General features: G+C 35.5%; 1 protein-coding gene across 11 annotated transcripts in view; it reads right to left on the reverse strand.

Moving 5' to 3' along the window:
- Positions 1–25823, reverse strand: part of LOC149541841 (ethylene receptor 2-like) — a 37734-nt gene extending 11911 nt beyond the window's left edge. The window contains exons 1-5 of one of the 11 annotated variants that reach the window (XR_016355384.1): positions 25155–25770; positions 15024–16799; positions 14667–14706; positions 13905–14537; positions 12369–12478 (exon numbers count right to left, since the gene is read on the reverse strand). Coding sequence is in view for 3 of the 11 variants with exons in the window: in XM_089796919.1 (XP_089653045.1) it covers positions 14164–14706; positions 15024–16784 (2304 nt within the window). In the remaining 8 variants the exon portion in view is untranslated. Of the gene's footprint in view, positions 1–11387; positions 12255–12368; positions 12479–13810; positions 14707–15023; positions 16800–23917; positions 24663–25154 lie in introns of those variants that run through there. The other 10 variants (XR_016355379.1, XR_016355378.1, XR_016355381.1 and 7 more) reach the window with 10 other exon arrangements.
- Positions 25824–26305: the final 482 nt, after the last annotated feature.

Raw genomic sequence — 26305 nt, forward strand, 5'->3', positions numbered from 1 at the left:
ATTTGCCTTGCGTTTTTTTCACCTCCAGGAATCTCAGACTCATTTTTCTAAGGTGATTACCAGTTGGAATCATTACATCAGCGGGTTCTTTGCAAAATTAATAATAGTATTTCAGTTCTATTGTGATTCAATATTAGCTGTTAGAGAATATTTTCAATTCAGAATTTTGCATGCAAACCCGTGAGGAAGGGTTTATATCAGTTGTGTAGTATTCATCAATGCCCAAAGTCTGGAAGTCTGATTCATCTGGTGAATTATGAGTAGTCCACTACATTTCCTAGTGCTGTGACAAAAATTAAAACATATATGTATGTATGTATGTATGCATGAAATTGATGTGTTATAGCTAAATTGTTGAACTATAATTGGACCTGGGTTATTACAATCTGTATGGATAAGTGTTTTTGCCAAAATCCTGGTTCGAGGAAAAACCAGCCAGACTTTCTTCAATCAAACTCCGAGAACAGACCAAACTGTCTTATCGAAAGCCATGCAGGAGGTTGTACAATAATGTGCAATAGAGGTCATACAATGGACCATAAATTACCACACAGTAGAGAATGGTTCAAAATTCCAAACTATCATCTTCTGTATGGTAAAGCCTTTGTATGGAAGCAATGCCCTGAGAGGTAAACCATATAGTGGTGCTAGAGTTAATCAATACTATGTTGTATACCAATCATGCTATATACCTTATGTGTGAATTCATGTAATGTGCAACATAAATAATTAGAAGATTGAACTCTACAAGTGAGGGAGAATAGATAAACTGTAGGGTATTATGACAGTTGTAACAGTTTAGACTATCTACAGTCCAGTTGTACAGTACGTATGGCAGTTGATAAGAAAAGTCATACAACAGACATATTGGAACTGAAATACATTATGAAAAGGGATTTCAAGTCATATAGTGGAGTAAAACAATGCAGTCAAGACACTGGAGGGAAATAATACAAGCTGTATGGTGAAGCCTATTGTGCCCTGCCGTATGATAATTTTTGAAATCTTAAAATTTTAAAATTTGATTCTCCTTTGCTAGTCATACGATTAGTGAGTATTGAATCTTGAAAATCCTAATTCTCTTTATCTTTTTTTTTTCTTTTTCTTAATCTTTTCCTCAACTATATGTTTATTACTAAGTTACATGGGAATGCAATTCTTGCCGCCAAGGGTGTTAATATATGCAGCTGCAGGAGATATTTTTTATTATATTCAACTTGCTGGTTGCTATTCTTTCTCAGGAAGTCGAACTGATTATCTAAAGAGATTCTCATTGGGATATATGAAGAGTCTTACGTTTGAAAAGAAGAGTACTGCATTTGAAAATCTGAAGAGACTATTGGTTGGAAAGTTGAAAAGTCACCGCATTTGGACAACTGAAGAGTCTCCCATGTGGACAGCTGAATCATTTCTTGGATGTTACACGACACTTGTATTTTTTGCCTTACAGGACATTTGTATCTGTGTTGACTTTTGTTCAATAGTCGGATATATATAGTGAGGCTTTTGTTCTTATATGGGCGGTGGATTCATCATGAAGCTAATCTGAGTATTTATGCATATGTAGATGTTCATTCTTATATTATGGTGTTTGAATACAGTTTGTGATATTTATCCCTGGTGAGAGATTGATTGTATTGTTTAATATTGCTGAAGTTTATCGTAAACTCTCAGCATGTGTTCTGAGCATTGTATCTAACATATGCTATTATTCAATAAGGACTTTTTCACATTGCTGGGGTTTTCACCCTCAAGTGGAAGGTTTTCCCAAGATAAATTATGTGTCTTGTGTTCATTATTACATCTTTTGCTGCTTATTTCAATCCTGGTATAGTAACATTAACGAAGGGCAACGTCCCCATCCGTAAAACGTTTTGGGAACAGTGGAGCATAAAGGAAACATCCCCCAGCCGTCCACAATCTCAAAAGGCTGAAGGAGAAGTCCCCTGGCATTTGGGGATGGCTAGCCGTCCTTGAAATGCCTAGGGGACACTGGAAACATCCCTTATCCGTCCCCAAAATGCCTAGGGGACATTCGAAACATCCCCTATCCATTTCCAAAATGCCTAGGGGGCACTCAAAACGTCTCCTATCCATCCCCAAAACGAAAAAGTGTCCCCTACACATTCAGATGATTTCTGGCATAAAAAAAAACAAAAACAAAAAAGAATACTATTTCAAAAAATCTTTTTGCCAAAGGGGCAATGTGGGAAGCCACAAGGTTCGAATTTGTGCCCTCAGACAATAAAATTTAAATGAAGCTTGGTATGGGAAAAAGATTGCCAAAAAAATCATGATTAAATTTTAATTTAAATAAAAATAAATATATCAAATTTTATATATTGAACAATAAAAATTAAAATATATAAAGTTACAAACCTAATATTTAATTTAAATTTTTAACTGTTCATCATAATAAACATATTAAGTTTTACGTGTTAAATAAAAATACGTTAAAAATATTATATATTAAATAATAAAAATGCCTTAGTTTCATAGGTTGTGCATGTAGACTATTATATTTTAATGTTTGAGACATTTCAATTTGGATATTTATATTGACAGGCCATGGTCTTGGTGTTTTAATGTATTGCTACAATCCTGTTATACTGATTTATACTGCTGCTATTATCATTCACGTTGTTATACTACTATTGTAACTCCTGAATCCATAATTTATTTGCATACTGTCTTGTCATTATCAAATATTGACATATATCTCTCTCTTTCCCTTCCTCTATCTATAATATCTTTATACATACATATATTGCATACTGCTGTCCCACATTTTTGTCCCTTTAGAAAACATCTTGGAAATGTGTCATCTGCTGTCCCTCCATCCCCATCTCCGAGACATAGTGGAACGTAGGTTTATTATTATTATTTTCATATAGGGCTTGCCTGTTATCTTTCACTTTAACTGTTTGTCCTACACATTGTACAATACTTTGACCTTTTCTATAATTTTCCTGTGATTGTCCTGACTTGGTGACAAGGTTTTGTATGCCCCAAATTTAATATTTTACAATTGGTACTCTGATGTACAAAATAAAGTTGGGAGCCTTTGCTGAAGTTAAAGTGTAACTTTGTATTGCATCCAACATACATTAATTCAATAAAATTACAGTTCTATGGAAATAGCTGAGAGTCTTCCATTTGCCAATGAAACAATCTTGGAAGATAATTTGATTTATCTTCCAAACAAAATTGTAATTTCAAGCTCCCTTTGTCATTCAGTTCCATCAGTCCTTGATCCTACTTCTACATCCATTCTTCTTTGGTCTCCAAAAATAACAAATTCAAGGAAGCTAGACCCTCACTAACTGCTTGGTTTTTCAAATGTTATATACTTCCAACTCTTGATCACAATGGAGATCATTTTCTTTCTTAGTCATGATGTATTTGGTTGCTACTGGACAGCCCAAACCCAACAATGTAAAGCTTTCTTCCATTATGAAACAAACACAAAATTCAACAAAAATGATTGGCTTATAGTAAAATCACTTTTTGGCCTCATAAAACTCCAAGTACCTACATACCTTGTTGATCTAGACCTCCATTTCAACCCTTGCTTCACAAATCCTTTCTTGTTCTATACATTGGTATGGGTACACAACCTTCTTTGCTTGGGTGTGAGTAACAAACAGTCCTTTGTTATGTCTTACATCAATCATATTGGCACTAGCCTTTTGCTTCAAACACCCAATGTATTCCTAAACTCAGGTTCATGCGATTTGCACAATAGTTGGAATTTTTGTTCTACTTGTGTTGGCAATATCCTGCAAAGTGTACTCATTCATTACACTTCTGGCATTGTATGATCAAGCATACTTTGGGGTTGCATTGTTGATGAATTTGACCTCTTTGATTTCAATAACCACTTTAAGATGTGTTATCTGTCTCTAGTGGAGTAGAGTACTCTCCCTATGCAAAGAGTACTTGTGTACATTATGGCTAATAATTTGATAAATCTCAAAAAACATTTTTCTATGATAGCTACCTTTAGGACTACCTCTGCTTTTGCAATCGTGACTCAGTATATCATAGTTCGACACTATATTTCTTGATTTCTTTCCCTACCTTCAATTCTTGCATTATTCAAAGCATGTTCCTCTAAAGCACTTATCTAATCCTAGTTCATCATCATTGTTGTCATTCAAACTTCCATCTTCCTTTGTTTTTCTTTTCTTATGTAAGAATTTTGCTATCTTTATTTTCTATGTTCTTTGCTCAATTGTATGCTTTTGCATAGGACGATGATGGTACTACGTTCTATTTTAATGATGGAGCTTAGATTAACCATATTTTCTTGAGACCCTTGGCTGATTCTTTTTCCATATTCACAAGCCATTCTCTAAGTCCACAGTTAGAAGATTGTATGTTTTTGTGTTGACCTAGTCTTGTATTGTAAGTTTTTGGTACTATTTCATTGCCATTGTGAAGCAATTTAACCTCATCTTTGAAGGATTCCTTTAAACTCTCCCATGAGCTCCAAGAAACTTTATCAATTTTTGTATATCTATTCATTGCTACACCTCGCAAGATGACTAGAAAAGACAATACACAAATTATCTTAACATCTTGCCAATTACTTGTCCAAATTATTTCACAAGTCTTTCAATACCTCTCGAGATCCTTTGATCCGTTGCTAGTAAACTTGGATACCTTTTTCTTTTACGATAGGGTTTATCATGGTCTTGTTTTGATGAAAAACTAGCCCTTGGAACTTGCTTGTTTTGAAGTTTTGATTTGGACATTTCAATTGCACTCTCAATCGCAAAGGCATCCTCTACTCTACCTTAGCTTCAGCATTTTAAACATTTCTTTTGCCCTTAGATTTTCTTTTGCAAACCCCTAGCATGCCTTCTTTATTGACAACCATTCAATGCCCCCAAGGTTACTTTCATAATACAAAGGTCTAACTTCGGCTCCCAATTTACCTGTTCTACAAAAGGTTGTCTTGAATTCTCCACTTGGTTGAAAGATCAACCCGCACTTCACTAAGTAGTGGCAAGTGCTTGGCTACCTCTTCACACTCTCCCTTAATGTTTTTATTTTCTTGATTGAGGTTCCAACTTGGGCTTTCACTATGTTTTTGGGAAGGGCATAACTTCGGAATCGCATGATTCGTTTTCCTCAAGTGCCTCTCACAATCTTCTTTTACATTCTCTTTCTCTTTGATCCTTAGAGATCAAGTCTCTTGGTCTTGACAACTTTGTGGTCTCTTTGCGCCTTTATTAAGGTCTATGGCCAATGTTTTCATTCTTATTTCGTAAAATGAATACTTGAAATAATGAAAAAAAAAGCCTAATAATTCACACTAATATAGGAGTAAAAGTATAACCTTTATTTGCACATAAAGTTACTATAAAAGTAAACCAACAATGTTTAGCCAAGGATCAAAGTTGATCCAACTAGATCATATTCCTTTCCTTGACAATACAAAATTTATTTAAAGAGCTTGATAATGCCAAAGGAACACAATAGTCGATGAACCAATGGTTAAAACTATCCAAAGCCAACAAACAATTAATATATAGTCAAATAAACCATATTAGCAAAACACAATAATAGTCACTGAACACTAACTACATTCTCTTCCAAAACTAGTTATTGAAAATAACCCCACGCAAGAATAATGTTATTGCACTATAATTTTGTGGATTCTTAAAGCATTCACGTACATGTAGCAGCATGAATTGAATAATGCAATTGACCTAAAAATGTAAGTGGAATGAAAAGATTTACATAAGGATTTTAAGCTATTAGAAACCAACCATAGCTATTGCACTTACATCTTGGTTTGAAGTATGTTGATCCCAAATTTTGCATTTAGGAAGGTAATAGCTCTTATGGGAAGCTTTGCATATGTGGACCTAACGCGCTATGCTAAGCAACCTTCGGAATTACAGAAGCCAGCTCTTCATTTTTAGAGGGGATGGAAAGGGGGCAAGAAAGGAAGAAATAAAAGCAGCTAAATGAAGGTGGTGCACTGAAGCTTTTACAACACTTTGAATTGCCTTTCAGAAATAAAGAAACAAATGACCCCAAAAGAGAGCACAAAATGCCATACTCTTCATTGGTGGAAAGAGAACAGATTAAACAAGTGAAACGGACATAAAGCAGAATCAGATCTTCCCATTAGAAGCACCCGCTAAAGCTCACAAGAGATGCTCCTACAATCTTACTAAAATAGTTATCCCATGCAGATTTTGCTTGCCAATTGCCATAAAATAATCATGAATGACAAATTATCACAGATGATTGAACGAGTTTATAACATAATTCAAAGACCTGCACATGATGATATTATAAAAGTTGGAAATAACAACAATTAATAGCTAAATTCATTTAAAAATGACGCAAAGCTTCAAAATCATCCCCAAAACTAAAGTACATACAGAATAGAGGCAAACTGGGCACAATTTTATGTGTTAATTCTCTTGCTTAAATGAAATACAAAGCTAAGGTCTAAGAATTAAACTGTAACTATTTATAAGAGTTCTACTCTTTTAAAACCAGTGAACTCAAAAAGAACTCCACCAATACAATGTGCCCAAAGGCTTATATATTGAATGATCTCTATCCAGAAAAGGTCCCTAAAACTAAAAGGCTTTTGCATATTTGCTACTTATAGATCTCATGATGACAATTGTTACAATTGCCTTAACATGGGTGTGTGACTGTATTGTAAAAACTTGATTTATTTATTCAATAACAATGTGTGTCTTTATATATGCCAAAGGCAATTTACCGACTGCAAATTTAGACAGGATAGTTATACATCAATACAATGCAATGACTTAGTTATGCCAACAATCCTCCCCTTATTATATTGATCCTAAAAATATAAAACAACTTCCTAGTGACCTCCCCTTAAGGCTTACATAAAATATGTTGATAACATAATATGAATACACATCTTTTAGAAAATCTTCTTCTGAAGATGCAAATCCTAAACCAAGTGGGGCTCCATCAAGTTATCTCTTGACCATCAAAAGGGTGTAGCTTCGAGTTGTGTTCTTAAGTTCTCAATCCCAAACTCTCAAATCACAAAGTCTTGAATTAATCAACAATGATCCATAAGAGATGCAACAGATCACTATCATTGTCTAGCGACCATTGTTGTTATGTGGAGCCTAATCAAACTCAAAGGTTAATTTTCTCCCTACTTCATTCAATGCGGTTTCTCCCCAGATTTGCCTACGGGGGTTTGGGGGCAGCACCCCTAATATGAGGTCTTGGGGCAGAGCCCCAGGCGCACTCCCTGTCGTGATACAGGTTGGGGTCGAAAGGCAACACCCCAACCAAGGTTTTCAAGGACAGCACCCCCAAAATCTCAAATGACCTTTTTTTTTAAAAGGTGTCTAGAGCTATTTTTCTATTGGAGGACTTATTCTAGTCCTAATTTTGTAAGTGGTAAAAAGCTTGAATAAAATGACTTAGGGTTAGGGATTTCATAATTTATCATGATTTAGTAGCTTCTTGCGGTGGTATTGAGTTGTAAGGGATTCTGGATAGTAATCTGGTTGTAATCGCTAAATAATAAGAACATTGGACTTGTTGTTTGGTGGTTGTAGCCTAGGGATTGGGTGAACCACGTTAAATCTTTGTCTTGTATTCTCTTTTGTGTGATTTATTATTTTTCTGATATTGGTTATATTTGCATGTAACTGTTACTTTTGTCCCTCTAATTCTAACAACCACAAGAGGGTATGATTCTCAATTATATACTCTAAAGCTAGCTGGACAAAAATTCATATTGAACTCAACACCGATTCCCAAACTTGTATCCAAAATAGATTTTCACAAGACAAGCATTCTTCAAATTTTTCAACATTAGAAAACAAATCAAAATGGAAAACACAAACCAAAAATGCCAAAAATATTTCTCATGCAAAACACCATCTCAAAGCAAGAAGCTGACTTAAGATGATGGGATTTCCTCCATCCTCCAATGCAACCAGCCTCAAAAATGACCACCTACAATCTATCCATCCAATATTGTATATATAATATAAGTATCTAACGGCCTTGTCATATGTATTAAAGATGGCCCCAAATGTCCAAGCATAATTATTGAATGATACATTGGAAACATTGATAAACTTATCACAAGATAACAACTATTTTAATGCTTTTGGCTGCACTCTCTCAAGCTCTGAAAATAAGAAGATGTATTACTTGATTGAAATATCTGAGGAAGAGACATCCTCTTCTTGGCATCTTACAAAACTCATAAGCTGACTCAAATTGCATCCTCTCTCACAATGCCACCTATCACCAAAGCAGCACCTGAGGAAGTACTACAGCCGCCAAAACAGAAAAGTACAGTTTTTTCTTGATCAGTTACTCCATCAATGAGCCCACACTTTAAATCTTCCACTGGATATATGTAATTGATCCATCTCCAAAAATTTCCATGACACCTTGAGACAAGGGAAGCACTACCCAACTTTACAATGTTTCCACCTCCAGCTATGTGAATGAAAAGATCTACATTTTTCAATGATTTTTCATTGGAATACTTCTAATTTTTTATCCCAAATCTAATGGTCAAATTCTCTCCACAATGACTTCAATTTTCCCAACTCCTAGAAAATGTGGAACTTATAGTTGCCATATAATCTTCATAACAATGGGAAACCTTATTTCCTTTGATTAAGCCTCAACATTATAAACTTCCACACTTATGACCATGATTTTACTTCTATCTATTGAAAATGAGGCATATTCTATTTGGACATGAGTAAAAAACATTATAGGAGATGTATCTGCTAATGTGCTAAACTAAATAGGATTTCATTGGGCCATTGGAAATTAGATGGCAAATAAATGGTTATATGATAGTGGTGTATTTTCCATAGAGTAGAGAAGGCTGAAGAAGTGATGCTCAAACAAGGAATTCACTGCGTTTGACAAGGCTACAAAAACGAGTTGCTCTAGAAACTGAAACTAAGAGAAAATAACTTACTGAAAAAAATTGAATGTGGCTACTCCACAGTGCATATACATCTTGCACTATTCCCTTACAGTGCTTTTTTGACAGAATTTGACAATCTCCAATGCATGAGTAGAGCTGCATTCACTCTTCTTACAACATTCTTTGTGATACCTTTAGCAATATACATAATACACCAGGCTTAGAACTGTACAAATATCAAACTTAGAGGGTTTTTTGTCTTTTCCTCTTTTGCCCTTCACCACAGACAAAGACAACTCCTTTTTTGCCGCAATATAGCATATCTCAATTAGAAATATCTCAGGATCCTTCCTCAAAGGTGAATATTTTGTATTTGATTATTCTCTCCCTCCACCTTTACCATAGATTGCTTTGTAATTGCCCTTACCGATACAGATAATAAAATCTGCAATGCTTATTGTACCTCTGCACCAGCTTTCCTTGTATAGATTAGGTCTGAATTATGTCGCTTTCTCAGATTGCAGAGTATTTTCAAAAGATTCAAACACCTTTGTTTTGTTCAACTACATACTTGGCATGTCGATCTTCTCCATAGAATTGCTCTATCAAAAGTGTGAAACTAAATGATATCTCCATTCAATGCAGATCACAGGATGTTGCAATACACCCAGGCAAAGAATGTTGCTTTGTGAGTGTCTTCTTATATTTATTCAATAAACATCAGCTCAGACCTCTTTTGCAAGCACAGAAGGAAAAACAATTCTCTGATACCAATATGAGCATATGGTAGAAAAATTATGTATTTATTCAAGACCATTGTGCATCTTAATACAATGCTGAAGGCAGTTTAGCAACTGCAATTTTAGACAAGACAGTTATACACCCAGGACAGTGATATACAGTTCTATATTTAAGCCAAAAAGATGATCTCTTCATCATTACTCTCCTTCCATGTGAGTAGCATAAACGCCACCTGTGCCTTTTTCAACTTCCTCACCATCATGAGAAAAATAACTTTCCAATTCCACTTGCAATGAATACTTGCATTTGGCATATATCGGTAGTTTTCTTTTAGGTCAAATTCACCTCGAGATGCTCCACCGGATAACAAGTGGCACTTTGCCTTGAAGGATGTGAGTACCACAGTTTATTGACTGACATGACCCCGGCTAGAACACTTATCGCATAAGCAGGGGCTTTAGGAACCTCTCCTTTTAGCTCGTGTTGAACTTGTGTGGTGCTGATAGCGGACTTGCTTGAAGATTGATGTTTAGCGCCTTCAGATCCTTCGCAGCACTGACACCTAGCACCATCTCCAGAAAATGCTTTTAAAATGTAAAAGCTTTCAAAGAAAAGAAGCTCATGGTTTTGGGAGAAACCGTGCTGCTTTGCACTGGGTGATCCCAACTGGGCAGGATCATAACTCCCTAATTGGTGTTCAAAATCCAGAACAGCTTACACTGTTGGAAAGGTCATCAACAGATCCAGTTTCAGTCCCTTAACACTATGCCTTCAGCTTATTGAGTTAAGGGACCAATAACATTTTTGTTCACAATTTTCGCTCCAAAGGCCTTTGAAAATGCAAATACCAAAACATACAAAAATACTGAAAATTTGATTTTCAATTTTTCTTATCTCTGGCCGCTCCATCACTTCTACACTGCCTTAGATCTCTTTCAGATTGTTCTGGATGAAAGTTGTGGTTCTACAAAGCCATTAAAGCTGTTCAATAAACATAACTTTTACGAGAAACAAGTTTTCTTAAAAGAATGCATTTGAATGAAACTTTTCATGGGATATCTATGAATTTTACGGATCGGGCCATATTGTGTTTCTAGTTGAATGAGCCCTAGTCTAAGAATTCTCAAAAGATGGCAGATATTCTCATAATTGGCACGTCTCTACTGATTGCATTTTGGTGATCTATATACCAGTGTTGAGGATTTTTAATGGTAATTAATTAATCTGGGTAGTACGAGGAGATTGCAGCACTATGAATAAGTATCTAGTGCACAGAGTAATAAAACTTTATTTGTACTAATTGCTCCTCATGAGAAGTATAGTTAATCTTTCTCCTCTTTTACTTCCTCGACTCTAAATGAAGGTCATGCATGTCTTTGTATGTTCCATCACAGAATTATCTATGCTCTTTTCTCATTTGACAATCAAATAATGGAAGTTCTAAATATTTTTCGGCTGCTTCTAATGCTTTTTTCCCTTGGTATCATCCAACATAACTGTTGAGTAGGACAGCTTGTATGAAATCTTGAAAGCAAAAAACTGTTTGACAAGATGCTGAGACTTTGAAGGTAGGTTATCCACCCATGCACCATATAAGGGATTCATAGTTTTTGGAAGTCACGTATATGAAAGGATTCTTCTATACAAAATTGTCTCAAGCCAGAGAATTGCTAAAATTAAGAATAGAAAGCCAAGATGTGAGGGAAGGAAGAACTTTACATACCCTACAACAGTAGATGCTTAATTGCAGAATGTTCCTCTTTACCTTTCTAATCATGTATATATGTTGGTATGTAAGGATAAACTGAGCTCTTTTGCCATTGTTGAAGATCATCTTCCTTATCTGCATACACACACGGCAAAGAGCAACAAGGAATGTGCATACATATATTGAAATAATTGGCATGTGATACCTACTCGACCATTAAGAGCATAGACATAAGCAATTCTTGCCAACCCTCAAGGAAGGACTAGGGTATGGCCATCATTAATTCATAATTGCAACTAACACTTTTACAGTAAAAAGGGACCCTAAAGAAATCTTAGTAGAAGGTGCCTAAGGAGGGGTAGGAAGAAAGAATATGTACCTTCTACAGCAAGGGAGTGATGGAAACAGAATAGCACTTTGTGATGGAGTGTACGGCTTACGAAGATATTTGCAATAAGTTCAAGGATAACTTACAGGTTAACAACATGAGGCACTTTTCGAGGAGGCAAGATTACACAAGACAGCAAATCTACTAATTCAGCTCCACAACAAAAGGAACAACTTGGAGAAAATTCAGCAGGCTGCTTAGTTGTTCTTTTGGTCCCTTAGACCGGTGGTCTCATGGACATCATTAAAATCCTTTCATTTCATTCATTCAAGACTCCTCACTGAGACAACCATGCTAAGATCTCCAAGGAACTCTTGAACATATCTTTCTCAATCAACTATTCCAAGTAGAAATTATTCTTAAAATAGATTCTTTACCCAGTCAATCACACCAGGGCACTTCAATAATCTTTACATTATCCTCATACTAGAAAAATAACAATAAGGAACTTGTACATCATTCAAACTTCAAAGTGCCATGTCTAATGCCAGTGCCTGCACATGTTCGTCAAGAAATTGTGATACAAGCAAGCCATCTTATAAAATCAAATAAAATTATATGGAATGTGACAAATAGCATTTCAATCTTTCTGAGCAATTATGACTGACCTCCATAGCATTAGTCTACAATATCTGATTAGGAAGATTGCCAGTCCTCTATATATTTGGAGAGTTTCCCCTTGATTCAGTATCCACCACGATATCTGTAATTTGTAAGGCTGGCTTATTTATGGCCAAAGCAAAAGATATTCATTAATTTTAGAATCAGAGATCTTAAATGAACTCTGAACATATGTAGCAAGAAGCATACTTACTATCACTACAAATGATGAGAATATGTGGAATACAACCCCAGGTTGATCTACTTGTATGTATTTATCTGTACATCCAATTTATATCATCTAGTCAAGCAAGCTCTTTTTGCATGGAGTGCAAGATAGGCTTACAGACATGTTTAAGCAACAGCTTAAAGGACGCTTTGTTATGGCACCAAATTTCATAATTTAGCCAAACATAAGTATATTATATATTGATATTGTTGAAGAGCTTTCGGAATGTGTTTTCAAATCATACAGTGTTTGATTAATGTGTTTGTCTCTAAGTTTATTTTTACCCTTTGTTTTAAATCAAGGACTTAAAATTGCATTCTTGTGTTACTAGATCTGTTGTGTATTTCTCTATAAAAATGGCACTTATTGTATATTGTTAAAATTTCTATTTTCTGCTCACCGCAAAGATGGCTGGTTCATTCAATATAATTAAGGATCTTAGCCCAAACAGAGTAAATAAAAAGAAATAGCTGCATATAGCAACTATAAATGAAGAGAAATAAATTGAGCTTACAAAAAAATAAAGAGGCTTTAGACCAAGTTTGTCACAGTGTGTGATCAAGGGCTAACTTCTAGACCAAGCCAGACAGATAATAACTGATCAAGAGGCCATTTATAATAATCTTTAGTTGTCAACCACAGTGCAGTTATGCATACTGTGAAAGATGGATAGGAATATGAAAATAGTCTTAGCATTTCTTAATTTATTTATCACTCCCTACAGCATATTTTTTGCCCAATGGTGATATAAATGGGATACAAAATGAGACAGAAAATAGTTGACTTCCTGTCGAACTATTTATGGTAAGTTTAACCACTGGACCTCTTTTTCGCTTCCCCACAGTCCCAGTCCTAATCTTACCAGACATGAGTACACATAGCAATTAACAACAATCTATGTTATTAACAATGAACTCAAGATAGCTTATCAGAGCCTATATTAAATCAGTGTTCATTAGCGGAGGATTTTTTAAATATTTGAAGTAGGTTAAATCAATAAGCATTGTAACATGAACATTGAACTATCTTTCCTTGTTTGAAACGATAGGAAGAACCCTGACCATCGAGGAAAAGGCATAGTTTACAAATGCACCTTAAAAAGGATTGAAAAAGGGTACTATGCAACTGCAATAGATACCTGAATAGCTAAAAGTATGATCTATGCTTAAAAATTTCAAAATAAGCTAACTTGATTGGATCATCTTCTGAAGACAAAAGTAATTACATGAATAAAATTTGATATTAATCTTCCTGCCCAAATAAATTGAATCAGTAAGAAACTTGGTATGTAAAAAGACAGGTAAAGCTGTCATACATATATCAGGTAATTTTTCATTACAGGATCAATGCATGAGACAGTCACTCAGCTGACAGTGTTAATTGTATATGATGCAGTACCACATTTCTGAGAACTCGCAGAAATCCACATATATTTTAAATTTAAGCACCACAATCTCCAGCATATGAAAATGACGATCATGTAACCTTGACCAATCTTCCACAGATTTCTGCTCCCGCCCAACTGGTGAAAGAGAGTCTCCCGATTTTACTGCAACTCATAAACTTCATAGGCACTAAATGACAGGGATATGCTTGCTTTGTTGTATAATTTTGAAAAGTTCCTTGCTCATCTCTCTCAATGAAACTGGCTTCCGTATCACACCATCCATCCCACTACTAAGGCACTTATCCACACTTTCTCTATCTGTAGTGGCAGTCAAAGCAATAATCAAGGGACGGTTTCCTGATCTGAAGTTTTGTCGTATACGGAAGGCTACATCATATCCGTCCATCTGAGACATACAAACTTCTAGAAAGACCACTTGAAATGCTTTTCCAGACTGAAATAAAGCAATTAAGCACTGGTAACCTGAATCTGCACCAGTTGTTTCACAACCTAACTTTTCAAGCAATTGCAGTGTAACTGCACGATTAACATTGTTGTCATCTGCAACAAGAACTTTTAAACCTTTTAAAGAAGAATTATATATCTTCTCATCTTGAGACAACCAATGGCTATTTTCAGTTGGAGTCTGCAGTTGTAATCTAATTATAAAAATTATAACAGAGTGTTCACCTTGAGAATTGGACTCTATCAAAATATTTCCATGCATAAGCTGCAAAGCAATGAAAACATGGTTAATATCTCATCAAAGTTGAGAAGACTGTTAAAGATAAACAGCTAACAGGCATTTGTGTGCTCCTTTGTGTACTCTTGCCTGGAACTAAAACATGTCAGAAAACACTACAATGATACTCACACTAGGTCCTCCTTCAAAGACCCCTAATGCGGATAAGCTTTATTTTGAAACATTTCTATCTTGTTTTACGTTCATTTTTTAATTCACATTGTAAATATTAAGGCCAAATTTATTTTAAGGAATTGCAAAAATATTCATTTTCTTACAAATAAAATATCAAGGAAGACAATTACCTGAACATACTTTTTACACATGGCAAAGCCAAGGCCTCCTCCAGCTGTTTCTGGGGAATTGGTTTTGTCCTCCTGTACATTTTTCAGGAAGCTGGAGCGGGCAATTTTGTCACTTCCAGAGCTAGAGGTCCTGACTTCAAATCTTAAAAACGTATAACCTTCACAAAATGAAGGTCTCCATCTTCGATTGCTAGGGTCCCACCAACCTTCAGTTCTGTCTTCTTTGCAAATGCGAATTGATATTGTTCCTTCTTTGATTGAATTAACAGCACATCCACTCATATGTAGAATAATGCGTAGAATGCGTTTTTCATCTCCTATAACCCGGTCAGGCATAGCATCACCTATTTCAAGATTGAATAAGAGACCTCTGCTACTGGACATGTGCTTTATAAGTTGTGCTGCATCTTTCAACATTGAAGGTAGCCGGAAAGGATGCAACTGAAGAACCAGAGCAGAAGAATCATTTAATTGTGAGTAATCCATAACGTCATTTATGAGAGTAGAAAGAAGGCTACTACTTTTTGCTAGCATATTCACCATTGCCAGCTGTTCAGCATTGAGTCTAGCATCCTGTAAGATAGATGAAAGTGCTGATATAGTGTGCATGGGCGCCCTCATTTCACGGTTCATAGCCATTTGAAAGCAATGTCGTGCTTGACTTGCTCTCATTGCATCATGTCGTGCTTGCTGCAATGCTTTATTCTGCTCAACCAGTGGGCTCCTCATCTTCTGTGATTCTTCCAGAACAGCTGCATGAGAAAGGGCAACAGCAACTTGATCTGCCACAACCTCTACAATATCTAATTCTTGAGAGCTCCACTGTCTGTCATCCTCACATGGCAAGACCAGTACCAGTATTGCATATGATGCTTCTAAATATTCTGGTGTTCCACCCTTAAAATTTGATGCCTTTAACAAAGGCACCCTTATTGCTGCCATAGGCCCAGCCAATGACCAGTGAAGATTACTTGCTCTTCCCAAGGCAGAATCAGGTCCTAAGATGACTGGAACCTTACTACTGTTGATCCTCACCACCTCTGGATCGATCATTGGAACTGTTATTGAAGATTGTAAATGTCGCCGTTTCAGCTCATGAGTTAGCTCCATGAATGAACCATCTGCCTGTGGCATCCATATGGTGCAATTCTCCAAATTCAATGTCTTAGCTAAGGAAAAAAGAGTTGTGTTTAAGATTGTATGACGATCTAAAGACTTGCGGATTTCTTGAGTGAGCATATGAACATGCCAACTTGTTTCCTCCTTCCTTTTTACAATGTCTACCTCCCTATCAAGTTCCCTTGCCTTGTTTTTTAGAAAAAGCTCTCTTACCTTCACCCGTAGCAGTTCAGGAATCAAAGTTACAAGAGTTATGGCCGTAGCACAAGACACAAGTGCAGTTAAGAACTTAAAGATGGTCAATGTTAGCATTACGTGGAAAGAGTGACGATTATATGTCCAAATGTTGACAAAATGGGTTAACCCACAAAGCACAATGAATGCTCCAAATTGAACAATTACCCATCTGAAAGGAAAGACATTTGAGCAGCTCAAAAAGTACAAAAGTTCAAGAGGGATTGAGAAGTAAGCCAAGGCAATCAGAAAATCACTGACCATTTGACATTGAAATATGTTCTCATTATTCCACCATCCTTCTCCCTCGCAACTGCATCTGGATAAACCAGAGGTCCCATCCTCCACAGCCACTACAAGGGTATGGAGGAAAAATAGAACAGTTACAATTTCCCTCAGAGGGATCATTGCAACAATTCCAACCTACAAACATGCAAGAATGATAACATAGATAATCAGTTGCTTCTGGAATAAACAATTAAACATAAAATTGAACCCAAAAAAAAAAAACATAATTGCATCCAGGAAAAGCAGGGATGGAAAAATTCATATTGAATTCACAGAAAGAATGCCAAAATCTTTATATGCAACAGAATAGGCATATAACTGATTCATGAGAAGTTGCATTAGATCCAAATGACAAACCTCTCAAACTTCCTGGACTTAAATACAGACCTTTCCTCAATGTTTTTGCCAATAATAATTTCTTAAATGAGGAATATAACATGTGTTACTCTTTATGGGGCTTCTGTTCAGTTGCTCACCTGTTTATTATTCATCATCAAGTATTTTTTTTAAAGTTACAAACACCACTCACTCTTAAGTGAAGTTATTTTAAGTAAAACTCGGCTATAAATCAATTGTATAATGCATCAATATTCAATAGATCAGTGAATATTATTAGTATCAACCATCAAGTATTTAGTAAGGTTGCAAGATGACTTCTCACATTACAGTTCAAAAAGTAGATTCCATACAATTCTCTTTCCTAAAATTTAATTTAAAAGTTTAAAAGGTCATGTTTATACACGAATCAAGTGAATGGGGACCTATCAACTCCTTTCAATCCAACCCCACCCAGACAACATTGGTTTAAAGTGGGATCAAGATTCCCGACACCGAGGTGAGCATCCAAGATTGAGTTTACAATGTTCAACATCCAACTAAAACTACAACTAGGAATTCTCCTTAGACTAGCAAATATTTTTTGTTATATTGCTGGTCTTTGTAGAAGTTTTTGGCAACAAAACTTAAAGATAATATGGAGTGTTCGGTGGATATTTTGCAACCAACAGTTTTAAGGAACAATTGAGAAACAGTGATTCTAGCGAAAGGGTGCAAGACAAGTCTCTCCTAATAATAAGGGAAGGCTCCCCCTTTTATTGCTACTAAAATCAACAAAACACTTAACTACTTCTATTTACATTAAGCTAAAGCAGGGTGTGACATTTATCCTATTGTCTTATTTCAGAATTGGTGTTACCACTACAATACAATCTTTAATCGATGGTGTATTTCACTTACAAAGTATTTGTTGGACCAATAATTCTGATAAACAGAAGATTAGATGAAAAGCATAAAATTGCAATTGCATATGGTCAACTCACATGTAAAACAAAAAATTGCAATTGCATATGGTCACGTAACATATAAAGCATAGAATTACAATTGCAAGTAACCACATTACATAAGACTGTAATGTAATGTTGAATAAGTCAACAATAGGTACATAATTTTCCACCTTTTTCTCAAAACCTCTCTTCTATAAATACAAGAGGGCTCATTGTAAATGGACATCTTTTGGGCAGTGCAACAAAACTCTGCCAATTTGAGTGTGCAATTTAAAACTTTGTATTTAGATGTAAGGCAAATTACAATCAAGAAAAGAAACAGTTTGCTTTCAGACATCATGTTGATTCAAGTAGTCATGTGACGATATTTTCTAGAGTTGGTTTTGAATGTTGATCTATTATCTAGAATGGATTTGAACCCAACCTTACAGACTTTGAACTGCAAATTGTGGTATAAGTGTGGTTGTCGCTGCACCAAAAGCTTGACCTAAGATTGACAAATCAATGCCTGAAGGCTTATACAACCACTAGACTTATAGAATCCAAAGGAGGCAGTTAAACCTTTCCACGAATTCCGAGGGGAGCACTGACCATTTGTCAACAATCTTCCCCCCAACGTTAACCAAGGAAATTTGAACCTGTAACCAAGCTTTGATACCACTTGTTACAAGTGTGGTAGTCTTTGCGCAAAAGATCAACCTAAAATCGACCTCTCAACACTCGATACAACCACTAGACTTAATCCACAGGAGGCAATTAAACCATGTCTCTAATCCTGAGGGAGAGCTGACCATTTTGTCAACAAATTGTGTTTAAAGTTATAGTTAGATTTTCAAGTTTGATCTTGCTGCATTTGAGTTTCTTATAAAGTCTGAGATTAGCATACAACGCTTGCGCAAGGAAATAGTGTGTGAACTTCGTGCTGCTTCATTTTGTTTTTTTGTGTTTCATTCTTTATCACAAAATCTCATAAGGGGTCATGGAAAGAATTTGACATTTTGTTAACTTCTAAGATATTGAATGTTGCTGGTACACTGAAGGTCATTCTTACTCTAATCTTTTGTTTATCAAAATTATTGCTCCAATAAATACTTTGTAAGTGAAACATGCCATTGATTAAAGATTGTATTGTAATGATAACATCTATTCGATTGTATTGTAATGATAACATCTATCCTGATATAAGAGAATTAGGATGAATATGTCACCCTGATTTAGATTAGTGTAGATAGAAATAATTAAGTGTTTTGTTGATTCTAGTAGCAATAAGGAGGAGCCTTCACCTATAATTATAAGAGACTTGTCTCGCACACTGTGGCTGAAACCACTGTTTTGCAACTGTTCCTTGAAAGTTAAATTTGTCGGGTGCAAAATATCCACCCAACATAGAGAACGCTCTGATTGCTTTTGGTAACAACAGTTGAGACAAGGATGAAATATACTTTGAGTTTCATCATTGTATGGCCCATTAATAGATATTAGTGTCTGCAAATATTCAAAAATTCTACACAAGAATATCGCTGACAACAGTGTACATGTAGTTATCAGTTGCCAATGATCCAAATTGTTTTTCTTGATTATAACATATAGTCTTGTTCAAATTTCATTTAATACAACTGAGATCAAACTTACTGATATCTGCAACTCTTTGTTCGCAATTATATCAAGGATTTCCTCAAATCTTTTCATATCGGGTTATTAACTTATTAACGTTTATTTTGCTTTGCACAAGTAGTATATTGATATTCAGGAAATGCAGTGGCTTTCGTGTTTTTTCTGCATTGTGAGCCAATACTAAAAACATGAAACAATTCTAAGTGAGTGCATATCAAGTGACATTTCCTAAATTCAATCAAAACTTTCTTCAACAGATGCATGAGTACATTTATCGATTGTTGTCATTATATTCAAAGAGAATGCAATCTAGAGGTCAAAATTTAGTAGGAACTGTTAAAGAAATGTTGTAGATATAAGCAGTACCAAATACAGTCTTGATGACCCCAACATCTATGGGAGATCAACAATCCATGTCTTTTCTGATGCAAGGTCTAAAGATATAATGATACAAAACTTTGATTCACAACGAATGGTGAGAGTGATTAAAAAAAGAGGTGCAGCGACTGCATTATTATACAGCACTACAATTGTCTTTGTTGCAGTGGTCAATGTCAGAAACAGAAATTAATGTTAGAATAGATATAATAGCTTTTAATGTTATTATATTAACACAGCCAAAGACTACTGATTAGATGAAATAAATAAAAATTAATGGATTAGCAATATGATTAATGATTACTGTCCAAAAGGTGGCAAGATGCAATTTGAGTAATACTAACAAAAGTGCAATTAAGGGGAATGGTTGCAATTGGTGTAAGTAAAGGGATGCATCCGTTCTGAAGGGATAGATACAACCTTGGGAGGGACAGGACTCTTCTACCACAAAGAGGGAATATACATATTAAAGAACAATATTAAAGGAGTGTCATCGAACCAATCAGATCTCAAACACAGCAATCTCACTCACCATAGAGAATCTGAACACTGATACATATTATTATGAAGTATCAATGGGTCTCATTAAGAATCCTTTTTTTTTTTTTGATAGTAATGGGCCGAAGCCTAGATTATTTATTATTATTGTTATGATTAATTAATACTGTGTGTTAATGTCGAGTAGATTCAACCCCAAGACCTCCCCGATGAGAGGCTCACAATTTACTGTTGTGTTGTAGGCTCTTGCCTCTCATTAAGAATTCTTGCTTGTGAATAATGATCTTATTTATGGTTTCTTGCTTATGGATAGTGATTATATTTATGGTTTCTTATTCATGAATATGAAAAAAACATGCGATGATATGAAACTCTTACATGTTTGCTATAATCAATCATGGTAAGGTATAGTAAGGAATAGGAGGGAGAAACTGTTACGAGGTACTCTTCAAGTACACCACCTCATGGTCATGACAAGTTGTCCCATGAGGTCAAGGGGGCTGAAAGGAGTGCCCTGCCCTTGGGCTTAGAAAGGAAAAATGCTTCCGACACCTTATTGTAGTTTCCTCGAACCTTTACCTTGGTTGACCATTTTGTTAAGGGGCTCTAATCACAAAGAAGAGGAAAAGAATGGAAATGGAAGAGGGGAACAGTTATGAATTTCCTCCCTGGGTACACCCCCTCATATGGATGACAACATGATGGCCAAGAGGGATGATATCTGCTCTAGGGACTAGGGTAAAGGTCCAAGAATTATAAAAGGTTAGGGGATTCCTCACTAGGTACACCCCCCAAATGGATGGTAAGGAGCCACATGATGGGCAAGAGAGATGATTGTTTAATGCACTCTAACATGCCCCTTTATCCTAGCCCTCCTATGGCTGAGCTTCATCAATGAATTAAATATATTTTAAAATTAAATAATGTTCCTAACCTTGGTTGAAATGATCTATACTTATAAGTTTCTAACATCTCTATGAAAAAGATCTATTTTGTGGCTTATGTTTCAATGATTTCCTAACATGTAGCAGGATCTCAACCAGGTTTGTGATATTACTAATTCTATTCTACTTATTGCTCTATTTGGAATTTGTGATTTAGGGTAAAACTAGGGCATTTACAAAGGGGGACTTTTCAATCATGTTATACAAATGACTCTTAACAGCAACCTATTTCATATTACAATCACTTTGTGGCATTTACTGCTAAGATCTACAAAGCATAAACTAAATTCTACTTATTTCTTACCTCTTCTCTTGTATAATAATAAAGTTATTATTGCATATGCATATCCCTAACCTAAAGCGATGGAAATGGACTGTTCCAAAAGTATTTGAGACAATAAAAGGTGATTTCACTATGAATAGGGAAATCAACAAGTGATCCTACCATAAATAAAAATAACAATAATCTTTTAAGAATCTCGCTTTTCTAAGGATTTGTCTAGACCATCATGCATATATTTAAAATGTTTTTAACTTTTTCCAGATTTCAAAAAATGTTTCATAAAGTCTGAAGTCCAAGATAGAATTTCTGCATTAAATCCTTATGTGGCAGGTTTGGTTGTCATGTCTCCAACATAGGATACCTAAACAAATAACAGACAATTGTCTTACCCACAAGACATCACAATTTTCTGAAGAAACCTGCAATCCTAAATCTGCAATTATATAAGCCTTGATACACCGATGACAGGATGGAGCCCATTGATAAAGAAATCAATGTAATATGCAGATCCAGTGGGCTAAGACACAGCGACTGTCCCCCTGAAAAGATGTGATGCAGAAATAAATCATAAAATATTAAATTAATAGTGTGTTAGTGATTGTCTTCCAAATAGGTATGACTTGATCAAAGTAAATAAAGGATTCAATTTAGAAGAGGCGCAATTAGCAAAGAGAAGAGATAACTGCTGGAAGAGACATAACTCACCTATTCCAAAGGGGAGATATAAATATGTCAAAGGATAGACTCCAAGAAGGCATCAACCCAACAGCAGAAACAATCAAATAAACAGAAGAGGCAATCGTGTATACAGCAGACCGATCTATTTATAATCACTTAACTATTGCAGTGTGAAAGAATAAATATGCATATGCATATACAATTATATATAGATGAGAATACATATATTAATATAATTATACCTGGTTATATGCAGTTGATATATTTGAATCTTAATGTCTATGCATTTATCAATTTGGAAGTCTGCAATAATCGATCATGTTGAGGGAAGGAAAGAGGTGCAAGGAGGTGCGAACGGTAAAAGATCCCTCAATAGTTATGACATCTAAAGATGGTTAAGAACCATGGAGACAGGGAGGATAGGTCCTGCTCTTCCACCTAGGAATAAGGGTCATTTTAAGGGCACTCTATTGCAGCCTTCTCTAGCAATTTACATTGATAATTTGTGAAAGTGAACTAGAAGGGATTATTAATCATAAGAGGTAAGAGGTTGACATGATGGAGGAGAACGGCATACCAACTTCACCAGGTACATCATCTCATAAGGTCCTGCTGTTCAGCCTAGGGTAGAGGATACTTCGGGCACCTCATCATGTCTTCCATCATAACTCACGTTATGGTTCAACTCCTACATAATCACTGAGATTTGTTGTGTAGATTGATATATATTTCTCAACCCCAGATTTGAATGTACTCCATGAGTTATGTCTACATTATTATCTAATCTGGTTGCAGGTTTCCAAAACAGGCTTATCTCATCTTATTCTTAAATGAGGATTACATCTCTAGCTACATTTTGCTGTTTCTTTCATTTTGGATTTGTGGATTTGGGACAAAATATAAAGGTGATCCAAGAAAGGGCAATTACATTGGTCCACATTTGCAGAACAAGTTTTCACCACTGATTACCAGGTATTCTGCTTGATGCCATTTCACAATTGATTTCCAACAAAATCATTTTTTTTTTTGAAGATTAAAGAACATTGAAGTCCTTATGACATTCTTAGAGATTCTCTCTGTTTAAAGGTTTTTGAATAAGAGAAATCCAGTAGTTATGATATCAAGTACATCTCAAAAAACGTATCAGTAATACTAATATTACCATATTTCCCATGAAATACAGGTGTTTGAAGTCGAAATTAACATTAATAGTTATCCAGTGTTTTCTGTGAACTCCATTTTGTGAAGTTGTAGCTTCTCCATTTCCGAAGTTGGATTTTTCATTATGTTCTCACCTGTTTTGAAATTCAGAATAAATTCTGTATCAAGGTCTCTAAGAGAATTATTTATTTTATGTATCCAACCATCACCAACCCCAAGATGTGGTCAATAACATGGTAATAATTTCACATTAAGTTTTTTTGTCAGTGCCAGTGACCTCCCCCGCATGCTTATTTCACCATCAGTATTCTATGTAAACTAAATACAGTTAACCTTCCAACGTAATTCCTAGTCCTCTCAACCATTTTGATCTCTAATGTAGTTTACACAGCCACATCAGATTTTAAAAGTTACCTGAAGCTGCTTTATGTCTAACCGCAACAGATAAAGAGTGTATCCTCTGCTATCATTGCTACTCACAACTGATATTTTTTCTTCAGGTTCCGTTGTAGCTTCTCATTGAGAGAAGGTTGCTGTGACAGGATTTCATTTTTTGCAGTAAATATCCCGCTGTTGCCTCTGGTAGGAGTTTGGGTCGTATTTCAGCTTCACTGTGACTGTCATCCTCCAAAACCAAGTACTAATAATAGACTTGGTAGCCCACGACCTCAACTATAAAACTAATCAACGATGTTCCTCCTTGTTCGGGTTCCTCCCTGTTGCTCCTCATCCCATATCCTCAAGGAATTAATCCAATGGGGCATCAGCAACAGATTCTACTATCGTTTGCCTCAAAATGCCAGATTTCTATGGTTAAATGTTTGAAACTGGAAACCCACTTCTTGAATGATTTGCAAGTTGCGTGTGTTAAGCATTCACCCTCAGCCCGGATCAAATTCTCCATGAAATTCGGAGTTGTATTAATTATAGCTCCATATTCATACCTAGCAAGGATCAAATTCTCCACAAAATTCGGAGTTGCATTGTTTAAAGCCTCTATTCGTCCTTTGCCAGAATCAAAATCTCCATCTATTTCGAAGTTCTGTTGAAGCGGGATTACCTCTCATTTATTTGAAAATAATGGTATGGATCCGATTTATGATACTGCCTTCCAAGAAAAAAAACAATTTGAATTCCCTCAGAGTTGTCCATCCTACTCCTATACAAGGATCGTATCATATTGCCTAGAATTAATAACTAGTTGACCATAGGAAAGATTTATAGACAATAAAATCCTATACTATTAAAAACCAATGTCCCATATTTAGCTGAACGTAAATTTTCATTTACAAATAACCACAAATAAAACATATACAAAAGAACTGATCGATTTTTTTCTCTACATTTATGTATTGATATCCAAATTTTCCAACAGCCCTATAAGATTTCCTCTGCCTTTTCTGGCACACAATTTACAAATAACCACAAATAATACATATACAAAAGAACTGATCGATTTTTTTCTCTACATTTATGTATTGATATCCAAATTTTCCAACACCCCTATAAGATTTCCCCTGCCCTCTCTGGCACACAATCATCTTTGCTTCAATACACCAATCAATTGTTTTATATTTGGGTACTTCCTAAACCTTGAACCAATACAAAAACAAAAAGAGAAAGGGGTAAAAAAATATGGTGGCCGACTTACTTCAGAATTCTTGTGGGTGAGAATAGTATGGCATCCAGAAGCCTCAAAATCCCATAGAAAGGCATCAAGTTCAGTCAGCTTGGATCACGGCATTTACCTCCTCTGACATATAATAAAAACCCACGTATTCACTCGCAATAATAACGACACCCACTTGTTCAAAAAGCAAATTTAAATTAAGAACGCTGGATCTTGATCCAATCCATGACCTCTGCAAAAGAAAATTTTGTCTCTGCTTTGATCCAATCCATGGCAGACCAGGGCCGCGTCAGTGAGCCCGACATGAATAAGAGTTTTAGCTATTGGAAGAGAAATTGCCATTTCGCCATCTGGATTCTGGTCTGAAATTTTTAAAAATCAAAATGCAATGCTGGGAAACGCGAGTTTGGAGAATTTGAGTTGGGTTTTACATTGGATTACTTTCCTTCTTGTCATCAGAGCTGAAGTGCAGTCGCCCATAGGTGGATGAATACAAGGCGGTCTTGACAACCCACAGAACGGAAATGTTGAATCCCAAGCCATTGCCCCCACCTCTTCCGTCAACATGAACTACTGTGTGTACTCATGAATACATACATTCATGCATTGTTGCAGTCCTATTCCTCCTATGGTAGTCAAATAATATTAAAAGGTGTCGTGAAAGGCATTGTTTTCTTTGTGCATGCACCTAGTTCCTGCTTTGAATTATACGGACACTTAACTTTAAAAAGTCTCATTTACCCCACTTGCTTTGCCAGCCTTTTCGTTTATCATGGGTAATCATAGAAACCTTGATTTGAAAGGCTTGTTAGTTAGTTAAACCTCATTCAGGCTTTGAACCGTTGCTGTGTTTTAATACTAAGAGAACTTTGATTATTGGTTTAAATAATGTATGCTTATAATAATAAAATATATGCTTGAAGTTTTTATTTAATAATTAGAGTGCAACTATTTTGTTTTTATTAGTGACTGCCGTAAAGGCCGGAGAATAAAGTTTTCAACCTCTTGTATGATATTAGTTCATTGATTGAAAATAGTGCTTAATCTAATTACGACTATAGTTTGTAAGATTTAATAAAATTATTTGACTTCATAAATAAAAATTAATCTTTTTTGATTGGTGGTTATTATTTTCACCCGTGATCTTTTTTCTTTTTTTTGTATAAATATTA

This window comes from Cupressus sempervirens, chromosome 8 (assembly GCF_028749045.1).
Source record: "Cupressus sempervirens isolate cs-2001-9-10 chromosome 8, ASM2874904v1, whole genome shotgun sequence".
Classification (NCBI taxonomy): Eukaryota; Viridiplantae; Streptophyta; class Pinopsida; order Cupressales; family Cupressaceae; genus Cupressus; species Cupressus sempervirens.